At 40.3% G+C, this 19,064-nt stretch overlaps 1 protein-coding gene across 1 annotated transcript; it reads right to left on the reverse strand.

Annotated features, from left to right (window-relative positions):
- Nucleotides 1-1,904: 1,904 nt before the first annotated feature.
- On the reverse strand, nucleotides 1,905-13,639 carry LOC126354979 (uncharacterized). Its single transcript, XM_050005063.1, has 2 exons — nucleotides 13,604-13,639; nucleotides 1,905-2,606 (listed from the first exon to the last, which is right to left on the reverse strand). The coding sequence occupies exons 1-2, from the start codon at nucleotides 13,622-13,624 to the stop codon at nucleotides 2,190-2,192; spliced, it is 438 nt and encodes a 145-aa protein (XP_049861020.1). The 5' UTR covers nucleotides 13,625-13,639; the 3' UTR covers nucleotides 1,905-2,189.
- Nucleotides 13,640-19,064: the final 5,425 nt, after the last annotated feature.

The raw sequence follows: 19,064 nt of genomic DNA on the forward strand, positions 1-19,064 counted from the left end.
AGGTTGGTGCCGGTGGCGACACTTACAGCGTGCTGACATGAGGAAAGTTTCCAACCGATTTCTCATACACAAACAGCAGTTGACTGGCGTTACCTGGTGAAACGTTGCTGTGATGCCTCGTGTAAGGAGACGAAATGCGTACAATCACGTTTTCGACGTTGATAAGGGTCGGATTGTAGCCTACCGCGATTGCGGTTTATCGTATCGTTACACTGCTGCTCGCGTTGGTCGATATCCAATGACTGTTAGCAGAATACGGAATCGGTGGGTTCAGGAAGGTAATACGGAACGCCCATGCCGTATCCCAAAGGCCTCGTATCGCTTTCAGTCGAGATGACAGGCATGTTATCCGCATGGCTGTAACGGATCGTGCACCCACGTCTCGATCCCTGAGTCAACAGAAGGGGACGTTTGCAAGACAACAACCATCTGCACGAGCAGTTCGACGACGTTTGCAACAGCATTGACTATCAGCTCGGAGACCATGGCTGCAGATACCCTTGACGCTGCATCACAGACAGGAGCGCCTGCGATGGTGTACTCAATGACGAACCTGGGTGCACGAATAGCAAAACGTCATTTTTTCGGATGAATCCAGGTTCTGTTTGCAGCATCATGATGGTCGCATCCGTGTTTGGCGACATCGCGGTGAACGCACATTGGAAGCGAGCATTCGTCATCGCCATACCGGCGTATCACCCGGCGTAATGGTATGGGGTGCCATTGGTTACACGTCTCGGTCATCTCTTGTTCGCATTGACGGCACTTTGAAGAGTGGACGTTACATTTTAGACGTGTTACCACCCGTGGCTCTACCCTTCATTCGATCCCTGCGAAACCCTCCATTTCACCTGGATAATGCACGAGCTCATGTTGCAGGTCTGTACGAACCTTTCTGTGTACAGAAAATGCTGCCATGGACAGCACATTACCAAGATCTCTTACCAATAGAAATCGTCTGGTAAATGGTGGCCGAGCAACTGGTTCATCACAATACGCCAGTCACTACTCTTGATGAACTGTGGTATCGTGTTGAAACGGCATGGGCAGCTGTACCTGTACATGCCATCCAAGTTCTGTTTGACTCAGTGCCCAGGCGTATCAAGGTCGTTATTACGGCCAGAGATGGTTATTCTGGGTAGTGATTTCTCAGGATCTATGCACCCAAATTGCGTGAAAATGTAATCACACGTCAGTTCTAGTAAAATATATTTGTCCAATGAATACCCGTTTATCATCTGGATTTCTTCTTGGTGTAGCAATTTTAATGGCCAGTAGTGTATGTTTAAGGCAGTTCGTGCATTTCGTGGATCGAGGTTCTCAATTACTTTTGCTTGTTGTCGATATTAGCACTGGTAAAGTATCAGTCCCAGGGATTCCCAGACTTCCGCGAGTCTTTCCATTTCAAGTTTGGAGTAGAATAAAAGTCTCAAAAGAAATATTTTTTCTTGTGATATAATTACAAATTTAATTTTTTTTAGTTTTTGGCTTTATTTGTACTGCGAAAGCTTTGATCTTGCCAAAATTCTTGACACTATGTCAAGGGTAGCACCCTATAGTTTTCAATGAGTGAATTTACGAATATCATTCCTCGTCAGGTGACTATGGTATCGCCTGGACTGATTTACATCGATAATCGTAATGTCTTAGTTGTTCAGTGTAAACGGGCGTATCTTTCGATTGTATTGACTTCGAGGCTTCACCTTGTTGCACTATTAAGGGACAGTAGACCTTACTATTTGACATAAATTTCAACTTGATACGTTTACCGGTTTCAGAGTAAAGCGGTTCTGAACAGTCGAACAGGTAGACAGAAGGACGGACAACAAAGTAAACCCATAATGTGCACATTTTACTGTTTGGAATACATAACCCTAGAAAGAAAAAGAACAATTTTATTTGGATTAAATGAATTTATTAATTCAGAGAATTACATTATTTATTTTTTTGTTGGCAATTGTAACACACGTACTACCTTCATTCATCGATTTCTTTTGCTGACAGTTTATTTTGGCTTACCATACACGACAACTTCCACACAAACGATTCGCTCTTAAAATTACGTATTCGTATGGCACGAACAGTTGAGCCGTTCGAGCACAGACTGAGGAACTACTGTTTAGGTAGATGCGGTGCCTTGTTAGGACGCGAGCATTTCTGCCCGGCCCGCACCGGCGCCACGTGCGTCCTCAGATGCGGTCCTCGTACTTATAGGCACCGAAGGGCTTGCTGTTTTGCACCGCGTTGGAGGCGCTGTAGCCGTACAGCCCGTACGCGCCGAGGCCGTACGGCAGGTAGCGGCCGTACGCCTGCGCCAGCAGCAGCGGCAGCAGCCCGCCTGCCCCCGCGCCGTGCAGCAGCGGGTAGTAGCCGGCCGCAGCGGGGCCCAGCAGAGAGCTCAGCACCACCGACGACAGCAGGGGGCTGGCGGGCCCCAGCAAGCCCAGTGAGCCTGCGGTTCCCAGCAGCCCCAGCGGCGACACCACAGAGCCGGCCGCCGCGTGGTCCTGTGCCGTGTTCTCGCCCGCTCTCACAGGTGGCAGCACCGCAGTCGGTCGCATCTCCGTGTCTGCGGCGCCAGCCGAAACCAGAAGCGCCACCGTCATCTGACAACACAGGCAACAGGTTGCGAGCCGACCGTTATTTCGGCAAAACAAAGAAAACACCTCCCATCCCTTCTGTGTGATTTGTTTCAATAGTAGTCTGCAACGTCTCGCAAAGAACACAAAGATCTACATCCAGAACTATATGACTACTTTGGAATTCACAGTTAAGTGTTTGGCAGAGCGTTCATCGAAAGAAAAGTCGATTTTGATCCTTTGAGCTCCATCTCTTCACCTTCAGCTTGCGATGTTGACATGTATACATGGATTGTCTTTGTCGCTTTTGGTTTCCTGTCGATCCTGATACTGTTCACAGTAACAAACGCTTGCGCCTACCTTTCTATTCAGAACTAATTCTATTCCCGTTATACCATTTTCTACTGCTACTGACATTACCCTACGACCATGTGACCAGAAATCCTTGTCTTCTTTACATTTTATCTCTCTGACCCTTACTAAATCTAGATTGAGCCTTTGTATTTCCCTTTTCAGATTTTCTAGCTTCCCTAGCACGTTCAAGTTTCTGACATTCCACGCCCGAACTCGTAGAACGTTATCCTTTCGTTGATTATTCAGTATTTTTCTCATGGTCACCTTGCTAGTCCCCTCCCGGAGATACGAATGAAGGACTATTCTGCAGTCTTTTTTTCCAATGGAGAGATCATCATTACACTCTCTCAATAACAGGCCACATGTCCCGTGTGTACACATTATGTGTCTTTAATGCAGTGGTTTCAATAGACTTCTGCAGCCTCCTATCGTTGATCATTGCTGATTAGGGGTAGGACCAGAGAGTGTCCTGAAGTTCTAGAAGGAAGTAGTTCTATGTAATTACGAGTTTCCGAGAATTACTTAATTGGAAGTTCCTTGCTACATATCCACAGGAATTTATAATCCACAGAAGATGCACCCAGAAAGCAGTATCATGATTAAAAATTTAATAAATTGTAGGAATGTTTAGTTTTAATAAAAACTTGTAAGTGTCAGTTCACGTTTCTGTCACGCAGTCCTCGCTCGATATCTGATGTATCAGCAACCTTCTGATGGTTATTAGACGAGGTGTAATCGTGTAATGCACATGTGACAAGAGGGAAAGATTTTTGTGTTTATTATAGTCATAATTCTGTAATTATTTAACTTATTCGAAGGTCTCACAGGAAAATAGATGATAAGGAACATGTAGGGTAGACAACAAATCTTCTGTTCCTCAATCGAATGGCCTGTGTTTCTCTTGGCATGACATAACTGCAGCCGCGAGATGTCTCCTTACGTGACTCAGGCAAGCCATCGAGAACATTAGTGGCCACGTTGTAGCTGCCCTGAGACACTGCTTGATGTTATACGTGGACCCCCAGGAGAAATCATTTAATGCTATAACCCCCCTCCACTCCCTCGACGCAGTTCCCTCACAAACGAGGCTAAGGACACGTCAATACATGAAAGATGCCTTTAGGTGAAGACGCAGCATAAGACCTTTAACTGTGCTGTATTTAGGAAGCAAGATTACATGAAACTGTCACAGTGAGGGAGATACCGAAAATACGCGTCACATGAGGAGAAGTTGTTCTACCGTAAGAAAGTTCTCTATAGTGAAATATTTATCCGAAACTGAGGAAAAATTTTGTTGTAACGTCGAACGGAACACCATGTCACTTGCAAGATAAATGTACAATACGAGGAATGTAAAGAACAAATTCAAATTTTTATGAGTGTAGGTGAAATATGAAACGAGGAGGTACCGGAATAACGAAGACGTTAAGTGGTGTATTGGCTAAAAGTCACCAAAATACATTGCTTCCAGTGACGCCTGTAACAGTCTCTTTTTAAATTTTGACGAGAGAAAATACTATCCACACTAAGTCATAAAATGGGATAGTTAACTATTTGGGGACAAGAAAAAAATTGGGGTGGGCTAGGGCTTCCGGGAGAGAAAGAGAGAAAGAGAAAGAGAGAGGGAAGGGTGAGGGGGAAGGAGGCGAGAATGACACTATTGCTCGTTCGTAGAAACGTTACAGCGACCCAGTAACCTTCTAACATCGGTTGGTTGCAGTTCTACATTGAGACAAATGAGATACTAGGCACGAAGTCAGGTACTCTGCAATTGCATCTTTGTATGTATACAGTATTAGATATCTGCCTATTTCTAATTTGTTAAGAGCTGACATAGAGCTTGAGATGCCACTTTGCAACATGTTTGAGTTCTTTACGACACTGTCTCACTACAAATTGTGTACTAACCCTCAGGTTAACCTATTCTCTAAAGCTTATTTTAAATCTCCTGACCGTCTGGCCCGTGTATAAACGGCAATGAACTGATAAAAGACAAAGATGGAAAAAACTAGTTAAAGCGTTTATAATTTCCAAATTCATTACCGTAACTGTTAATACATATATCTCACAGTGAGACAAGACAGTCAATGCCTTTGTGAAGAAAAGATTCCATTCGTCTACGGAACCACTACTGTGCTCAAAAGTGCACCTCTTCGGCCGAAGAACAAGAAAGCTGTTCTTCAAAGCTGTATGGAGAATGTGAAAGGGCTTTTCAGTGAAACTTTTACAGCTTTGTCGGAACATCTGGGCTCGCCCACTTCCCAAGGTTGCTTAAAGAACACTGAAGTTTTGCTGGGAAGGCCTTACGCATTACACAGGGTCTATTTCACCCCACACGATTTTTGGAGCCCTGAAGAAAGAAATTTGTGATTTGTCTCATCTTCAGTAATAAAAAGATTGCATTCGCATCATTGAATTGAAATCAAAATTGTATCTACACCCTCCTGTGTCCTTCCAAGCATAACGAAAGAATCGTTGAGGTTTTTCTGCTGGTAAATGACTATATTTACGCGTACGGGCATAAAATTAATAAGGTGAGTGGTATGCAGGTTGAGCGTATCATTTTGTAGATGTTACTGAGAATACGTCAGGTATGTAAGCTAGATAACTCTACCCGGTTAGTTAAGTTCAGTAGTTTTATGACATCGTACACATAAATAAACGATAATGAGAAGGGAGATATGATCTCCAGAGAAGGTTTTGACAGGGAATTGCAAGACCAAAGTCGAAACAAGGCACCTGGACTAGGCAATACACTATCATAATTATTAAAATCCTTGGCAGAACGTATCACGTCAAAGTTATTTTGCTTGGATGCAACATATGGGAAAGGTGAATTACCATCAGACCTCAAGAAGAATTTAATACTTACCATTTCACAGAATGCAAGTGCTGAAAGATGTGAATAGGACTGTCCATAAGACTAAAATTTCATGGTTGCAAAATACAGACATCATTTACTTGCAGAACATTGGAAAGACTCGTAGAAACCGACCACAGGACGATCATTTAGGGTTTTGGAGAAATGTAGGAATGGAAGAAGCAATAATGATATTAAGATTTATCTTTCAAGATAGGCTGGTGAAAGTCAAACATAAATTTATTGCATTTATGACTTTACAGAAAGCTTTTGACGTAGTTTACTATAAATTCTGATGATGTTGTTGTTGTTGTGGTCTTCAGTCCTGAGACTGGTTTGATGCAGCTCTCCATGCTACTCTATCCTGTGCAAGCTTCTTCATCTACCAGTATCTACTGCAACCTACATCCTTCTGAATCTGCTTAGTGTATTCATCTCTTGGTCTCCCTCTACGATTTTTACCCTCGACACTGCCCTCCAATACTAAATTGGTGATCCCTTGGTGCCTCAGAACATGTCCTACCAACCGATCCCTTCTTCTGGTCAAGTTGTGCCACAAACTTCTCTTCTCCCCAATCCTATTCATTACTTCCCCATTAGTTATGTGATCTATCCATCTAATCTTCAGCATTCTTCTGTAGCACCACATTTCGAAAGCTTCTATTCTCTTCTTGTTTAAAGTATTTATCGTCCATATCTCACATCCATACATGGCAACACTCCATACAAATACTTTCAGAAATGACTTCCTGACACTTAAATCTATACTCGATGTTAACAAATTTCTCTTCTTCAGCAACAGCAGAGGTAAAATACATGGAGCGAAGAGTTATTAATAAATTGAGTAGAAATGAATCTGCAATTATCAGTCGAAAGACATGAAAGGAAGCAGTAGTCGCGAAGGGCATAAGACGTGTTTGGAGCCTCTCCTCGTTGTTATCACATCTATACGCTGCGAAAGTAATAAAGGAGACCGAAAATAAATTTGGAAACGAAACTGAAGTTCACAGAGAAGAAATGGAAACCTTGACGTCTGCCGATGACATTGTAATTCTGACAGAGACGGCAAAGAACTAGGAAGAGCGGGAACAGTTTAGCAGAAAGGTGTCTTGAACTTGCACAGAAGTAAAATAACAACAATTGAAGGCAACCGAATCAGATCAGATGATTCCGAGGGAATTACATTCAGGATGACGCACTAAATGCAATACATGAGTTTTTCTGCTTGATGTGGCCCAGATGGCCTACAGACTGACAGATTCGGGTGCTAATGACTGTAGTAGTTTTTCGCCCTAACATCATAACAAAAAAAAAAAAAGACTAACAGATTGGTAAAACCAAGAAAACAGTTTCTGATTAACAGAAATTTATCAACATTGAACACAAATTTAAGTATTGGAAAGACTTTTCTGTAGATGTTTTTCGATACTGGAATGTTGTACGGAAACAAAGCGCAGACGGCAAACAATTCAGCCAAGAAGAGATTGTAAGTTTTTGAAACGTAGTCCTATAGAAGAATAATGAATATTAGGTGGTGAGAAGAAATAAATACTGTAACGACGAGATAGAATAGCTTTTGGAAGGAAAGAAATACATCGTACAACTTTTTCAATTGGTAGAACACATCCTGCGGCTTCAGGGAATTGTCAGTTAGGTAATGGGCGGACATTGACAGGTAAAAACTGTGGAAGGAGACGAAGGCTTGAATGCAACCACCACGTTCACATGGATATAGTTTGAAGTAGCTACACAGAGGTGTAGATTCATACAGGTGATAGACTACCGTGGGGAAGACCACCAGACTTCGTACTAAAGACCACAACAAGAACAAGTTTTAAAGTAACACATTTAGTTATTGACGTCTCTCATGCTACAGGTCTAGTACATGAAGATAAATATGGATGCCCACGTGTTTAAAATTCACCTTTGCTACGGGCATTAGACATGATACTATAAAATTACATCACTAGATCTTTCCTAAGGTATGCAAATAGAGTTGACCTTCAATGTACATAACTCCTCTACGTACTTCCAAGCTATGTTTTTAATTGCTGCAAATCGTTCTGTGTTGAGTTTGGTGATCCTTGGTCCATATAGACACCCAATTCTACGATATATCGTCGCTCCAAAAAGTTCCGAGATTGACTTTATTCCTGGGGCACAAGCGACGTCAGCGCAGTAAAATAAAGTACGGTGGCAGCTTGAACTAACAATTGTAAATAACAGATATGCATTCGTCCTATCAGTTGCGAGCACGTAGTGTTACGTATTCGACGTGTGTCAAAGTAGTTATGTCTCAAATTGCAGAGGAACAATGTAGATGAATAAAGTGTTCAAGCCTTATCTAGAATGTTTTGAAGAAAATAAAAGTGTGTGAAACTTTTGTTCTGACACCTTGACTCCAGAACAAAAACAACGACACATGGACGCACAGGAAAACTTGATTGAAAATCAAAACGCGGACAACTCTTTACGGTCAAAAATCGTCATATGTGACCACACTTGGTGTCATCAATACGAACCTACCACAAAAATAGAGAGTGCAGGAACTCACGTGAAAGATCAATGCTTTGACGACATAGCTGACAAAGAAGGCTATGTGACGCATAAGTTGAACAACATCCTAATGAAGGGCTTTTCTGACTATTTCACATACATGTATGAATGTTCTTTGCGTTGAACTGAAGTGGGAGAGAGACAATGTAGGATACCTAAAGCATTGAAACCAACATGTTAACTTTTCCCTATTTCTCTTAATCAAGTCTCAAAGTCTTTTGGACTGACTGCGTATCTCATTAGCGTCAGTTCTTGTTCAAACCTAGTTTTACGATCCTGTGCACCTCACACCTAGCCATGTTTACATGTATGTTTGTTTACAGGCTCCTTGGTATTAGCTCCACTACTACTTTTACCACATGTGACCAAAGTTCAGTTGAACTCTTTGGATGAAAGCACTCTGATCAGGACATCTGCTTGGTCCTAGTCACAAGTTGATGTTCTTTTAATTAGCCCCCGTTTGTGTTTCCACCGTGAGATATATAATGGCATTTATGCACATATGATTCTCTGTACTTCAAGTCTTAAAGATTATTCATGCCATTACCGTCTTCATTGAGTTAATCCATTCAGAGGTAGATACCAGATAGGCTGCAGCTACACAATATATTGTTTCTGTACCGGTCGCACATTAGCATTTCGCTACGCTCCGACGCCCACATGTTTGAGCCTTTTGGCCATTGGGGCACACCTAAGTACGTTTCAAAAATCTAGACACCCCTACATTTGATTTTCTTCCCTAGATGCAAAAAGGCACTCACGAAAATTACATATAATAAATTTTTAATTATATTTGTTAAATTGAGCATAATAATGGGAAATTACCTGTAAATTTGGCTACTCCAAGAAATAAATTGGTGATAAATTCCCGGATTTTAATCTGCGGAAGAAGAGAAGACATTAAAACATCTCACACCTGAGATATATTCACGACACGCGAATGTGTCGTGACTCAACAGTGGAGAAACGCAGCGCTAGACACACATGGTGGTCAGAAACAGTCTGAAAAGTTTGTAAGCTTGTTGCAAGGCTGTGCTGAGAAATAACTGTCAACAAATGAATTCTATTCTTTGGTCCATTTCCGAGTTAAATTAGGCAGTGAGATCGTTGAATGCGCAAATTCATGCGGCCCGTCAGAGGTGTGTCGCCAAATGTGTTCTTCGTTTGGTTTGCTAAAACCGAAGAAGAGAGCGATATAAAAATTGGATATGGCACAGTCGTGAGGATCGAACCCAAGTCAGCAGTCTCATGTGGATAGTCACATCAAAGAGACAATAAATCTGCGCACCTCTTGTAAAGTGGATGGGAACATTGAAACCAGCAAAACATGTATCGAAGAGCTTCAAAAGCTTCTATGCTTTTACGCTGTGAGAACAACTGACACTAATGCTATCTGACGATCCGCCTGCATTTCCGCTCACAACGGCTTGACTGGCTAACTTGAATGTTAATTAACTCGGCAACGGCGCAACGAACCGAACTATTTCTTAACAATTGTTTCTCAGCAGAACCAATACTGAGAAACTCCTACACGCCTTACAAACACCTTACAAAAACCAAAGAATTGAATTTATTTCTTGACAGTTAATTCTCAGCACAGCCTTGCAACAAGGTTACAAACTTTTCAGACGGTTTCTGACCCCGTATGTGCTCGGGAGTCAGTTTCCAGTTATTTCGCTGGCTGGAGCAGCTAATTGTGTTGGTTATTCTGCTACATTTGACTTATTACTTCCTGGAAGTTGCCTTGTCTGTATAACGTTGAGGATCATTTTGAAGCTCTTCGATACATGTTTTGCTGGTTTCAATGTTCCCCTCTACTTTACAAGAGGTGCTCAGATTTATTGTCTTTTTGATGTGACTATCCACATGATTCATTCGTGTTTCTAAGAGTAAGACAATTTATGATGTAATCGGTATGCTCATATTCCTTCGAAAATGCGAGTGCTGTAACGATAAATAGTGCGGGTACAATAGCAATTAATAGATTCTATATTGTTGGTAAAGTTGCGTTGTCGCAAATCGCTAACTGCATAGGCCGGGACTCGATTCTATTATGGATCGGGAACTGGGTGTTGTGGACTGGGTGTTGTGTTTTCCTGATCTTCGGTCCTTTATAACTGATACGACAATCGCCTACATGGTGTCACATGACAAGCCTCGCCCCCTGTGCCTTCGTAGAAGGTACGGCTTGACTCTTAACGAATGTTCTGCACTGTTGAATCAACAGTAGTATCGTATTTCCACCGTTGGGATTGCTGTTTAGGCACTTAGCGAAAGCCAATAAATAAAAGAAAAAAAGTTGCGGTCCGACTGATTACCCATTTTTGTACTACGCATTGTTTTGCTGTTGAATTGTTTATGTTTATCAAGATTTTAACCATTTCGTACCTATCTTGGGCTAGACACGTGATTTGATTTTGACTGGGGTATCAAAAAAGATATTGTTTGTACGTTGTATACAGGGTGAAATTCAGGAGGAAAGGTCTGTGCTTTGAGGGGTGATGGAGTTTTTGGATTCTGAACAAATAAATTCATATCGACACATGCCCTATTCCGAATGGTTCCCGAGGCAGAACAGATTTAACGTAGATTATTACTATTTTGCGTACTCTTGAAACATTGTCAATGTTTACAACGAACTACAGTAGTGTAGAGGAAGGTGAGACTTTTGATATAGACCATTTGTGGTCTATTGAGTCGGGAAATTACCTCATATTCGCCTACAACAACTACCTAAGCTGCAGATCATGCGTTTCGCTCGAAATTTTCAGTATTCTCGTGTTCTCTTCGCCAATGGTATTAGCGCAAGAGAAAAAAAATGAGTAGGACCTTTTCTGTAGGAAATTTAATGTAGTGTAATTTTGTACTACGGCACGTTTTCATTTGCCGGTGCGGTTTTCGAGCAATTCAAGAAAAACGTACTAGCTTGGTACTTCTGTTCCCTGTGGGAACCATTCAGAATAGGGCATATGTCCATGTGAAGCTTTTTCTGTTCAGAATTACTAACTCCTCAAAGAAATGTAACCTTCAACAATGAACTTTTCAGAACTGTCGACTAGGTTATATAGGTCTGTCGCAATGTATATTTTAACATTCTGACTGCGATGTTGAGTATCCGGCACGACACCGATCCGGCAACGAATAATTTAACACATAAGTTTTATGCAACCGATGTCGACTTAAGTCATAAAATGGTGAAGGTCCTGAACACCATAATCGATAAAGTGAGATCACATGGTTTGCAAATAGGCTCCGTTTTCTGCAAAACAGCCCGTTAAGTGATAAAACAGTGCGCTGCTTAGGACCTGGCAAACTTTTCATGACATAATGCACAAGAAATGTGATCTGATTCGGATATCGCACTGTTGAAAACTCATATCTACGTACGAGAGAATAGTTTTAGCGTTGAACTCAACATATTCTCTTAGGTATTCTACGTTACCAGGGTTCATGTTGAGCTGAGATGCACTGTCTGTTAAAAAACGATGGCACAAGCAGTTACACAGTTACAGTAACTCTGAAGCGATTCCTTATTATAAAACGACACGCACTGCCACATTTCTCAAGACGATGGACGTTAAACGTTTATCTCAATAGAACTGTGAACTTAGTTATGTCTCATGGACGTAATGATTCAGTGTTGGTGATATCACTCTCAAAATTCACCAGATCTTAAAACACCATATCGTTGGTGACCAGATTAAAGAGAGTTTTGCGATTCGAGGAGTAAAACAACATCCCAGCGAAAGTTCAGTGATTTAGGCCACTAATGAGTCAATAATTTGATATTCATCAGACACCCGGTATAATTGAAATTTTATCTCCATAAAGCGTATTGGAATACGCAAGCTATTTCTGGCCCAACGACTTATCCTAGAAGGCAGGCTGAAGAAAGGCAAGGCTACATTTACAGCAATTGTTGATTTAGAAAAACAGCTTTTGACAATATGTTAGTTGAATGAACTACGCTCTTAGTAATTTTGACGATAGCAAGCTTACAATACAGAGAACACAAGGTTATTCATAAACAGTAAACGGGTGCTGTGTAAAATGTATGAAATGCATGTAAAGCAACCAAGCATAAATAACCACAAGAGACGACTCTTTACCGCAATAAAGTGAAAAACACTTATTTTCTTGTAGCTGTGACAACCGACCAAAAATACCATTACGAACGAAAACCACACCGGGAAATTAAGATTTTTCCAAATGTGGAAACATGTTACAATTTACAAGATGGTCATGTACCTAGGAAAAAACGTTCGATAGAAATTTAAAAGCGTGTAACCGAGAAAATCATGCCAGTACTGTATTTAAAAGTCTATCTGTTGCATTATTACGTTACCACACAACAATAATAAGTAAATGAAATCAAATGATTTCAGGTATTACCCTAAATACCTTACATGCTAGAAGGTTTTGAATTGAAAGCTGTTGGAAAATTTCCATTTTCAAGACAGGTAAAATCTTTAAGACGTTAAAGAATGTTAGATCATTTGCAAGTATCACATTTTCCCGTTGTAAAAGACTTTCTGTTTTAAGGTGCAAGATTGTGTACGACGGACTTAACTATCCACGTTTTACGTAAATAGTTCTAAAAATTTGTAGCATTTTCCTCACCATAAAATTCTGTGTCTGTTGAATTAAGAATATATTCGAAATAATTATAAGATATTACGCAACACTTAAGTGGCTACAAAGCAAGATATCTCAAAACGGTGCGGCCAACTCAACCTATTGTATAGCAACAGAAACTACAGATAATAGCGAAACTGCTTACGGCCGTTTCTAGTGTCCATTCCTTCATGTGATTTTAAATTCATTCACTAGACTGAAGTATCGATCAAACAACATGTTGTGTTCCTACGTAAACTATCTTCCAGGTACAACACTTTCCTTACAGATAACATTTTAGCAAAAGGCGTCTCACATGCTCTAGGCCTTTAAATTGACGACAGAAAACTCATACGTGTTCAACAAAGACAACAAACACTAATTGAAGGGTATACTGAGCAGACGAAATAAACGACGAAAAGAAGAAAATGTCACTGGAATCATTTCACTCTTAATAAATGAAAATACATGTAAAAATGCAAAGCTAGTAGAGGAGAAGGAAAACAACGGTGATGATGTGTGAAAGAAAACTCTTACTTTAGGCAGAGTTATATTCCTCTCTCTCCCATCACCCCTATTCCGTAGTTTACGTAGAAAAGTAAAACGTTTAGCTATTGGACGTAAGTGATGTGGCACTTACCACTCCTCCGACAAGTTCCATGTCCTCCTCTCCGCAGTTGCTCTGAACGCTGAGAGTTGCAGAGCTTCGTTCTTTATACGTGGAGCTCCGTCCGGGAAAAGAAAGTAAAAGAAACTCGTGCATTATCGACGAGATAAGCTCGGGGCGGGGAAAGTCTTTTCTCCGGGCACGGAGTACGGGGAAATGAGTGAGCCGCCAGCGGAAGAGGAGTACCGTATCCACTGTGCGTCCCGGGAGCTGTTGGGCGTAATGGCCCATGCTGGTAGTCGCCGCTTGCGTTATCTCGCGGTCCAAAATAGTACCGAGCAGGGAGTCCTGGCGACATTATGAGAGTCTAGACATTAGGGTAAAGTCTTATAAGACGTACCGACTTTTAAACTGTACTACTAACATATCTAACAGACTATCTGCACGTGATGCCGAATGTTGGGTAGAATGTGTTCTAGGTTGTAACTATAATAGCGCTCAAAAATATGTTTTAGTTGCGGTATTACGTTGTCGGTATTGTTTGTATGCTGTGAAAGCAGAACAACACATATCACTGTGTCCATCCAACACGAGTTTCTTTCCACTGTGGTCACATATTTACATATCTAGTAAACAATAATGTCATACAACAACACTTAAGTATATGTTCCTTTAGCTTAAAAGTATTTTGTAATTGGTTATTCTGGTACTAATTAACTATTGTTACTCAAGTATTCAGACAGAGTATGTTTGTTTATAGAGACAATTAGAAGCATGACAAAACACAACGAATACTCGGTTGATGTCAGACAAACTGTTTTTAAGGCCCTGAAGAAAAGAAAGTCTTTTTCTAACGTCGCTAGGAACTATGGCATAACAATTAATAACTTTCTGGACTCGACGGTAAAACAGGAAGGAACAGTAGTCAATTAGCCAAGGTTACCAGGTCGTCCTCGAAAAACAACAAGTAGGAAGGACACAAAGATTTATAAGAAGTCGGCTGCTGATGCAAGAAAATCGGCTCGAGAAGTTAGGGATAGTCTGGAGTAGCAGCATGGACTGAACTTACATGTCTCTGCCGTAAAACGTAACCTAGTGGCAAGCGATTAAAAAAAAAGGTCTGTCTACCATCATGTAAACAATTCTTAAGTTGAAAATATTAAGGCCAGGATAGGGTCTGCAAAGAAACATCAAACGTGGAATACCACAGATTAGGGTAAGATTTAATGGAAGATGAAGCTTAAGACGTTCTCTTATGATTGTGTGCTGTGTATACGTCGTCCAAAAGACGAAAGAGACATCAAAAGTATGAGACACCGATCATTCAGCATGATGCTGGCTGCGACATGATATGGGGACGTTTTTATAGACGTGGGGTTGGTCTTTTAGTCCAACCAGAAGGCGAAATGGATCGTTTCTTCTACAGTGACATTTTGGAAAAGAATGTTATTCCACACGGGAGAAAGAATATGCCACGTAATTGGATGTTTCAGCTAAACACTGATTCAAAACACCTTTCCGACAATTTAAAAAATTTCTTTTCCCGTTAATAAATGAAACTTTTGGAGTGTTCAATCCAGGGTCCAGTCTGAAATCCAATCAAATACCTCTGGAATTAATTTGATTGACATGTTCGTCGTAGAAGATACTCAAACAAGGATCAATTTGTTGCTGCCTTATTGGACGAATGGTCACAACTCCCACTTGACCTATTACTACAGCTTCTAGGTTCCTTGTCAAAGAGATTTACCGCTGTGATCAAAGCTCACAGGTGTGCAATGAAATATTGATATATTCTTCAGATTCCAAAACAGTTTTCTCTTAGTCTTACTCACTTAGACCTACAAATTACTTGTCAGCCAGAAGAATTGTCAGTTCTGTTTTGTTGTAAGATAGCTTCAGTTGAATAAAATGTGGCTTTGTGTTAAAGTTGTTATAACTACATATTTTTAATTACCCAATGTTAGCATTGTCAGAGACATTTATCATTTTGTAATTGCAGTTAATGCTATCTAAAAAATACTTTTGAGAATTACTGTAGCTTTTGTACGTGACTTGCACGACAGGCGGTTGAATACTGATGCAGGGTGTTTACTTTGTTCTACCAGGAAATAAACATTTGTTCTGGAAACTACGCATCTACAATTTTACAGTCATGTAGAATCTATTTATAACTTATACAGCATATAATTACACTTTTTCACCCAAGCTTCTGTGCAGAAAAATACGCTTAAAAATATGGCATAGTATTATAGATTGTACCACTCTTCTTAATATTTTAGCGGTGGATTTTAAAGCAGCTATCGCTACACATGTTTAAACAATAGATTTGATTTAAAAATTGTTCTGTTGTATGTGTTGCATGCTATAATGTTAGCTAGAGACAGTGATGTAATAATGCATTGCTTGCCGTCGCACGCCACTAAAAGGGTACAGCCACAAGAAATTACATTTTTTAAGCCACTTCTTGCTTATTCCTACCAAGCAGCTGACAAATGGGTTCGTAGCTAACGTGGTCCGACAAGGATTGCTGAGTTGTTAGGAGCGCCAAACAGCGGGGCAGCGACATTACAAAATGTTTCCAGTGCCTTCTTCAAAACTAGAATCTGGCCATTGGATCCAAACTTTTTTTTCTTTATACGCACATCGTGGCGACTAAACTCAGCCCATAATCGGAAGCTAGGAATGAGGAAGAAGAAATGAATGAACAGACGAGTAAAGTTTTGGATCTCTTACCCAGTGAAATGAAATGTCTCACAGACAGCAAGGTAAAATTAGAAAACAAACTGAAACAGTTGCTTCTTGACAACTCCTATTCTGTAGAAGAATTTCTATTGTTGTAATATGTAAAAGGTGGTGGTTAGGAATTACCAGTTCAGAGCTGCATGTCTAATGATAATTACACTCTTAAAATAAACGAGCTTATAAATGAGCAGCAGGTAGCCATATTTACAAACTAATTTCATTTAATTAAGGAAAACTTCCCAAGTCAAGATCGTAAAAAAGAATCTTATTGGATGATCAGTTTCGATAGACATATACTGTCTTCATTGGATCTTATACCATAAAATGCTACAATATATTCTCCACAACCATTGCAAGTGGTTTCACACTGGATATACACTTCCCACTAACATGATGTAGTAGTAGTAGTGGTGGCTTTATTCATCTGTAGATCCCTTTTTACAAGGATATAGGACATGTCAATGTATTTGCAAAATTAGACCAATTTAAAATAAGCTAATTCATACACATATATTTACAGACTTCTAGTTAGAGGCAATCATTAGATTTCCTGCTGCTATACAATACTTTTCTTTACTAACAACATATTAAATAATGTAATGCCACACTGTTCACTCATGTCTCACTATCAGTCACTGCACACATTATACTCACATTGTTTCATAACACTTCACTCACTACACACACACACACACACACACACACACACACACACACACACACACACACATACACACACACACACACACACACACACACACACAGGTGATTTCTGGGCCATTTTCTGTACCTGCAACTTCCCATTTGATATCCATCCATAACAAGTGCGATGTTGAGCGCAGAAAGAGGAAGAGGTGTCAGTATTGTGCATAGCTTGGGGGTAAGTATTTCTAGAAAGTAAAAAGAAGGAAACAAACATAAAGTGAAGGTGTTACGTGGAATGTAAGATGTTTTATAATCATTATTAATATTATTTATTTGTATAACATTTTTTATCAAACCCCTTCTCTAATTGATCTAAGTAATCCTTCAATGTATAAAATGTATTGGATAATAGTTACTTTTAAGCTGCCTTTTTAAATAAGTGTATCTTTGCAATTTCTTTATTCTAGTTATGTAATTTATTGTAAGTTTCATTTCTTGATAGAAACTGCTGTTTTGAGTTTTGTGTTTATTTTGTCTTGGTAAATTTGGGTTGAGTCTATCTCTTGTTGCAACGTCATGGAGAGAGCTGTTTGCGCAGTAATTACCAATGTTATTTTTTATGTGTACAACTGAATGGTTAATGTGTTCACATGGAGTAGTTAAAATCCCCAGTGTTTTGAACAGATCTTTACAATGAGCTCAACTAGTACTTTTGGTTAGTATTCTTATGGCTCTTTTCTGGAGTTTGAAAATTGTGTTCATATTTTGTTCATTTGTTCCCCAAAAAAGAATGCCATAGCTAAGAATTGAGTGTACATATGAATAATATGTAACTAACAGACATTGCATGTTACACACAGATGATAGGATTCTAAGCACACAACATGCAGATGACATTCTGTTTGCAAGTACCTCTGTGTGTTCACACCACTTTATCTGAGAATCAATATTCATGCCTAGAAATTTTGCATTTGTTACACAGTCTATAGAGGTGCCATCTACATTTAACTTAAAATTCATTCCTAGAAATTTTGCATTTGGTACTCATACTATAGAGGTACTATCAACATTTAATTTAACATTATCATATTTCCTCTTAAAACTGAAATTCATTGCATTAGTTTTCAATATTTTCAGTGTCACTTTATTGCTTATTGAACAATGTTAAACTTCCTTGGGAGTTTCATTTGCTTTCTCAGCGAGGAGTTCTCTTGTTTTCTCAGTGACCATAATATTGCTATCATTAGCGAAGAGAATTTTTTCACCATGAGTAACACTACTGGGAAAGTTATTGATGTATATCGGGAATAGTATTGGTCCTAATATGCTACCATGCAGAATCCCTATATTAATGCATTTTGGTTCTGATAAGTGTTTTGCTAAATGTTTAGATTTATTTGAAGTATGTGTTATCTCTAGTGTTTGTACACTATCTGCTAGGTATGATGAAAACCAGTCATTAGCTACCTATCTAATTCCTAACGCTTCCAATTTACACTCCTGGAAATTGAAATAAGAACACCGTGAATTCATTGTCCCAGGAAGGGGAAACTTTATTGACACACTCCTGGGCTCAGATACATCACATGATCACACTGACAGAACCACAGGCACATAGACACAGGCCGACTAGTACAGTGTATATCCACCTTTCGCAGCAATGCAGGCTGCTATTCTCCCATGGAGACGATCGTAGAGATGCTGGATGTAGTCCTGTGGAACGGCTTGCCATGCCATTTCCACCTGGCGCCTCAGCTGGACCAGCGTTCGTGCTGGACGTGCAGACCGCGTGAGACGACGCTTCATCCAGTCCCAAACATGCTCAATGGGGGACAGATCCGGAGATCTTGCTGGCCAGGGTAGTTGACTTACACCTTCTAGAGCACGTTGGGTGGCACGGGATACATGCGGACGTGCATTGTCCTGTTGGAACAGCAAATTCCCTTGCCGGTCTAGGAATGGTAGAACGATGGGTTCGATGACAGTTTGGATGTACCGTGCACTATTCAGTGTCCCCTCGACGATCACCAGAGGTGTACGGCCAGTGTAGGAGATCGCTCCCCACAGCATGATGCCGGGTGTTGGCCCTGTGTGACTCGGTCGT

This window comes from Schistocerca gregaria, chromosome 3 (genome assembly GCF_023897955.1).
Source record: "Schistocerca gregaria isolate iqSchGreg1 chromosome 3, iqSchGreg1.2, whole genome shotgun sequence".
In the NCBI taxonomy this organism is placed as follows: Eukaryota; Metazoa; Arthropoda; class Insecta; order Orthoptera; family Acrididae; genus Schistocerca; species Schistocerca gregaria.

What these genes read in the sequence shown, in the direction of transcription:
- LOC126354979 (XM_050005063.1), bottom strand. Translation starts at nt 13,624, where the DNA reads ATGGAACTTGTCGGAGGAGTG. An exon ending in TGGAACTTGTCGGAGGAGTG is followed by an intron (nt 2,607 to 13,603) that starts GTAAGTGCCACA and finishes CTGTGTTGTCAG; the next exon opens with ATGACGGTGGCGCTTCTGGT.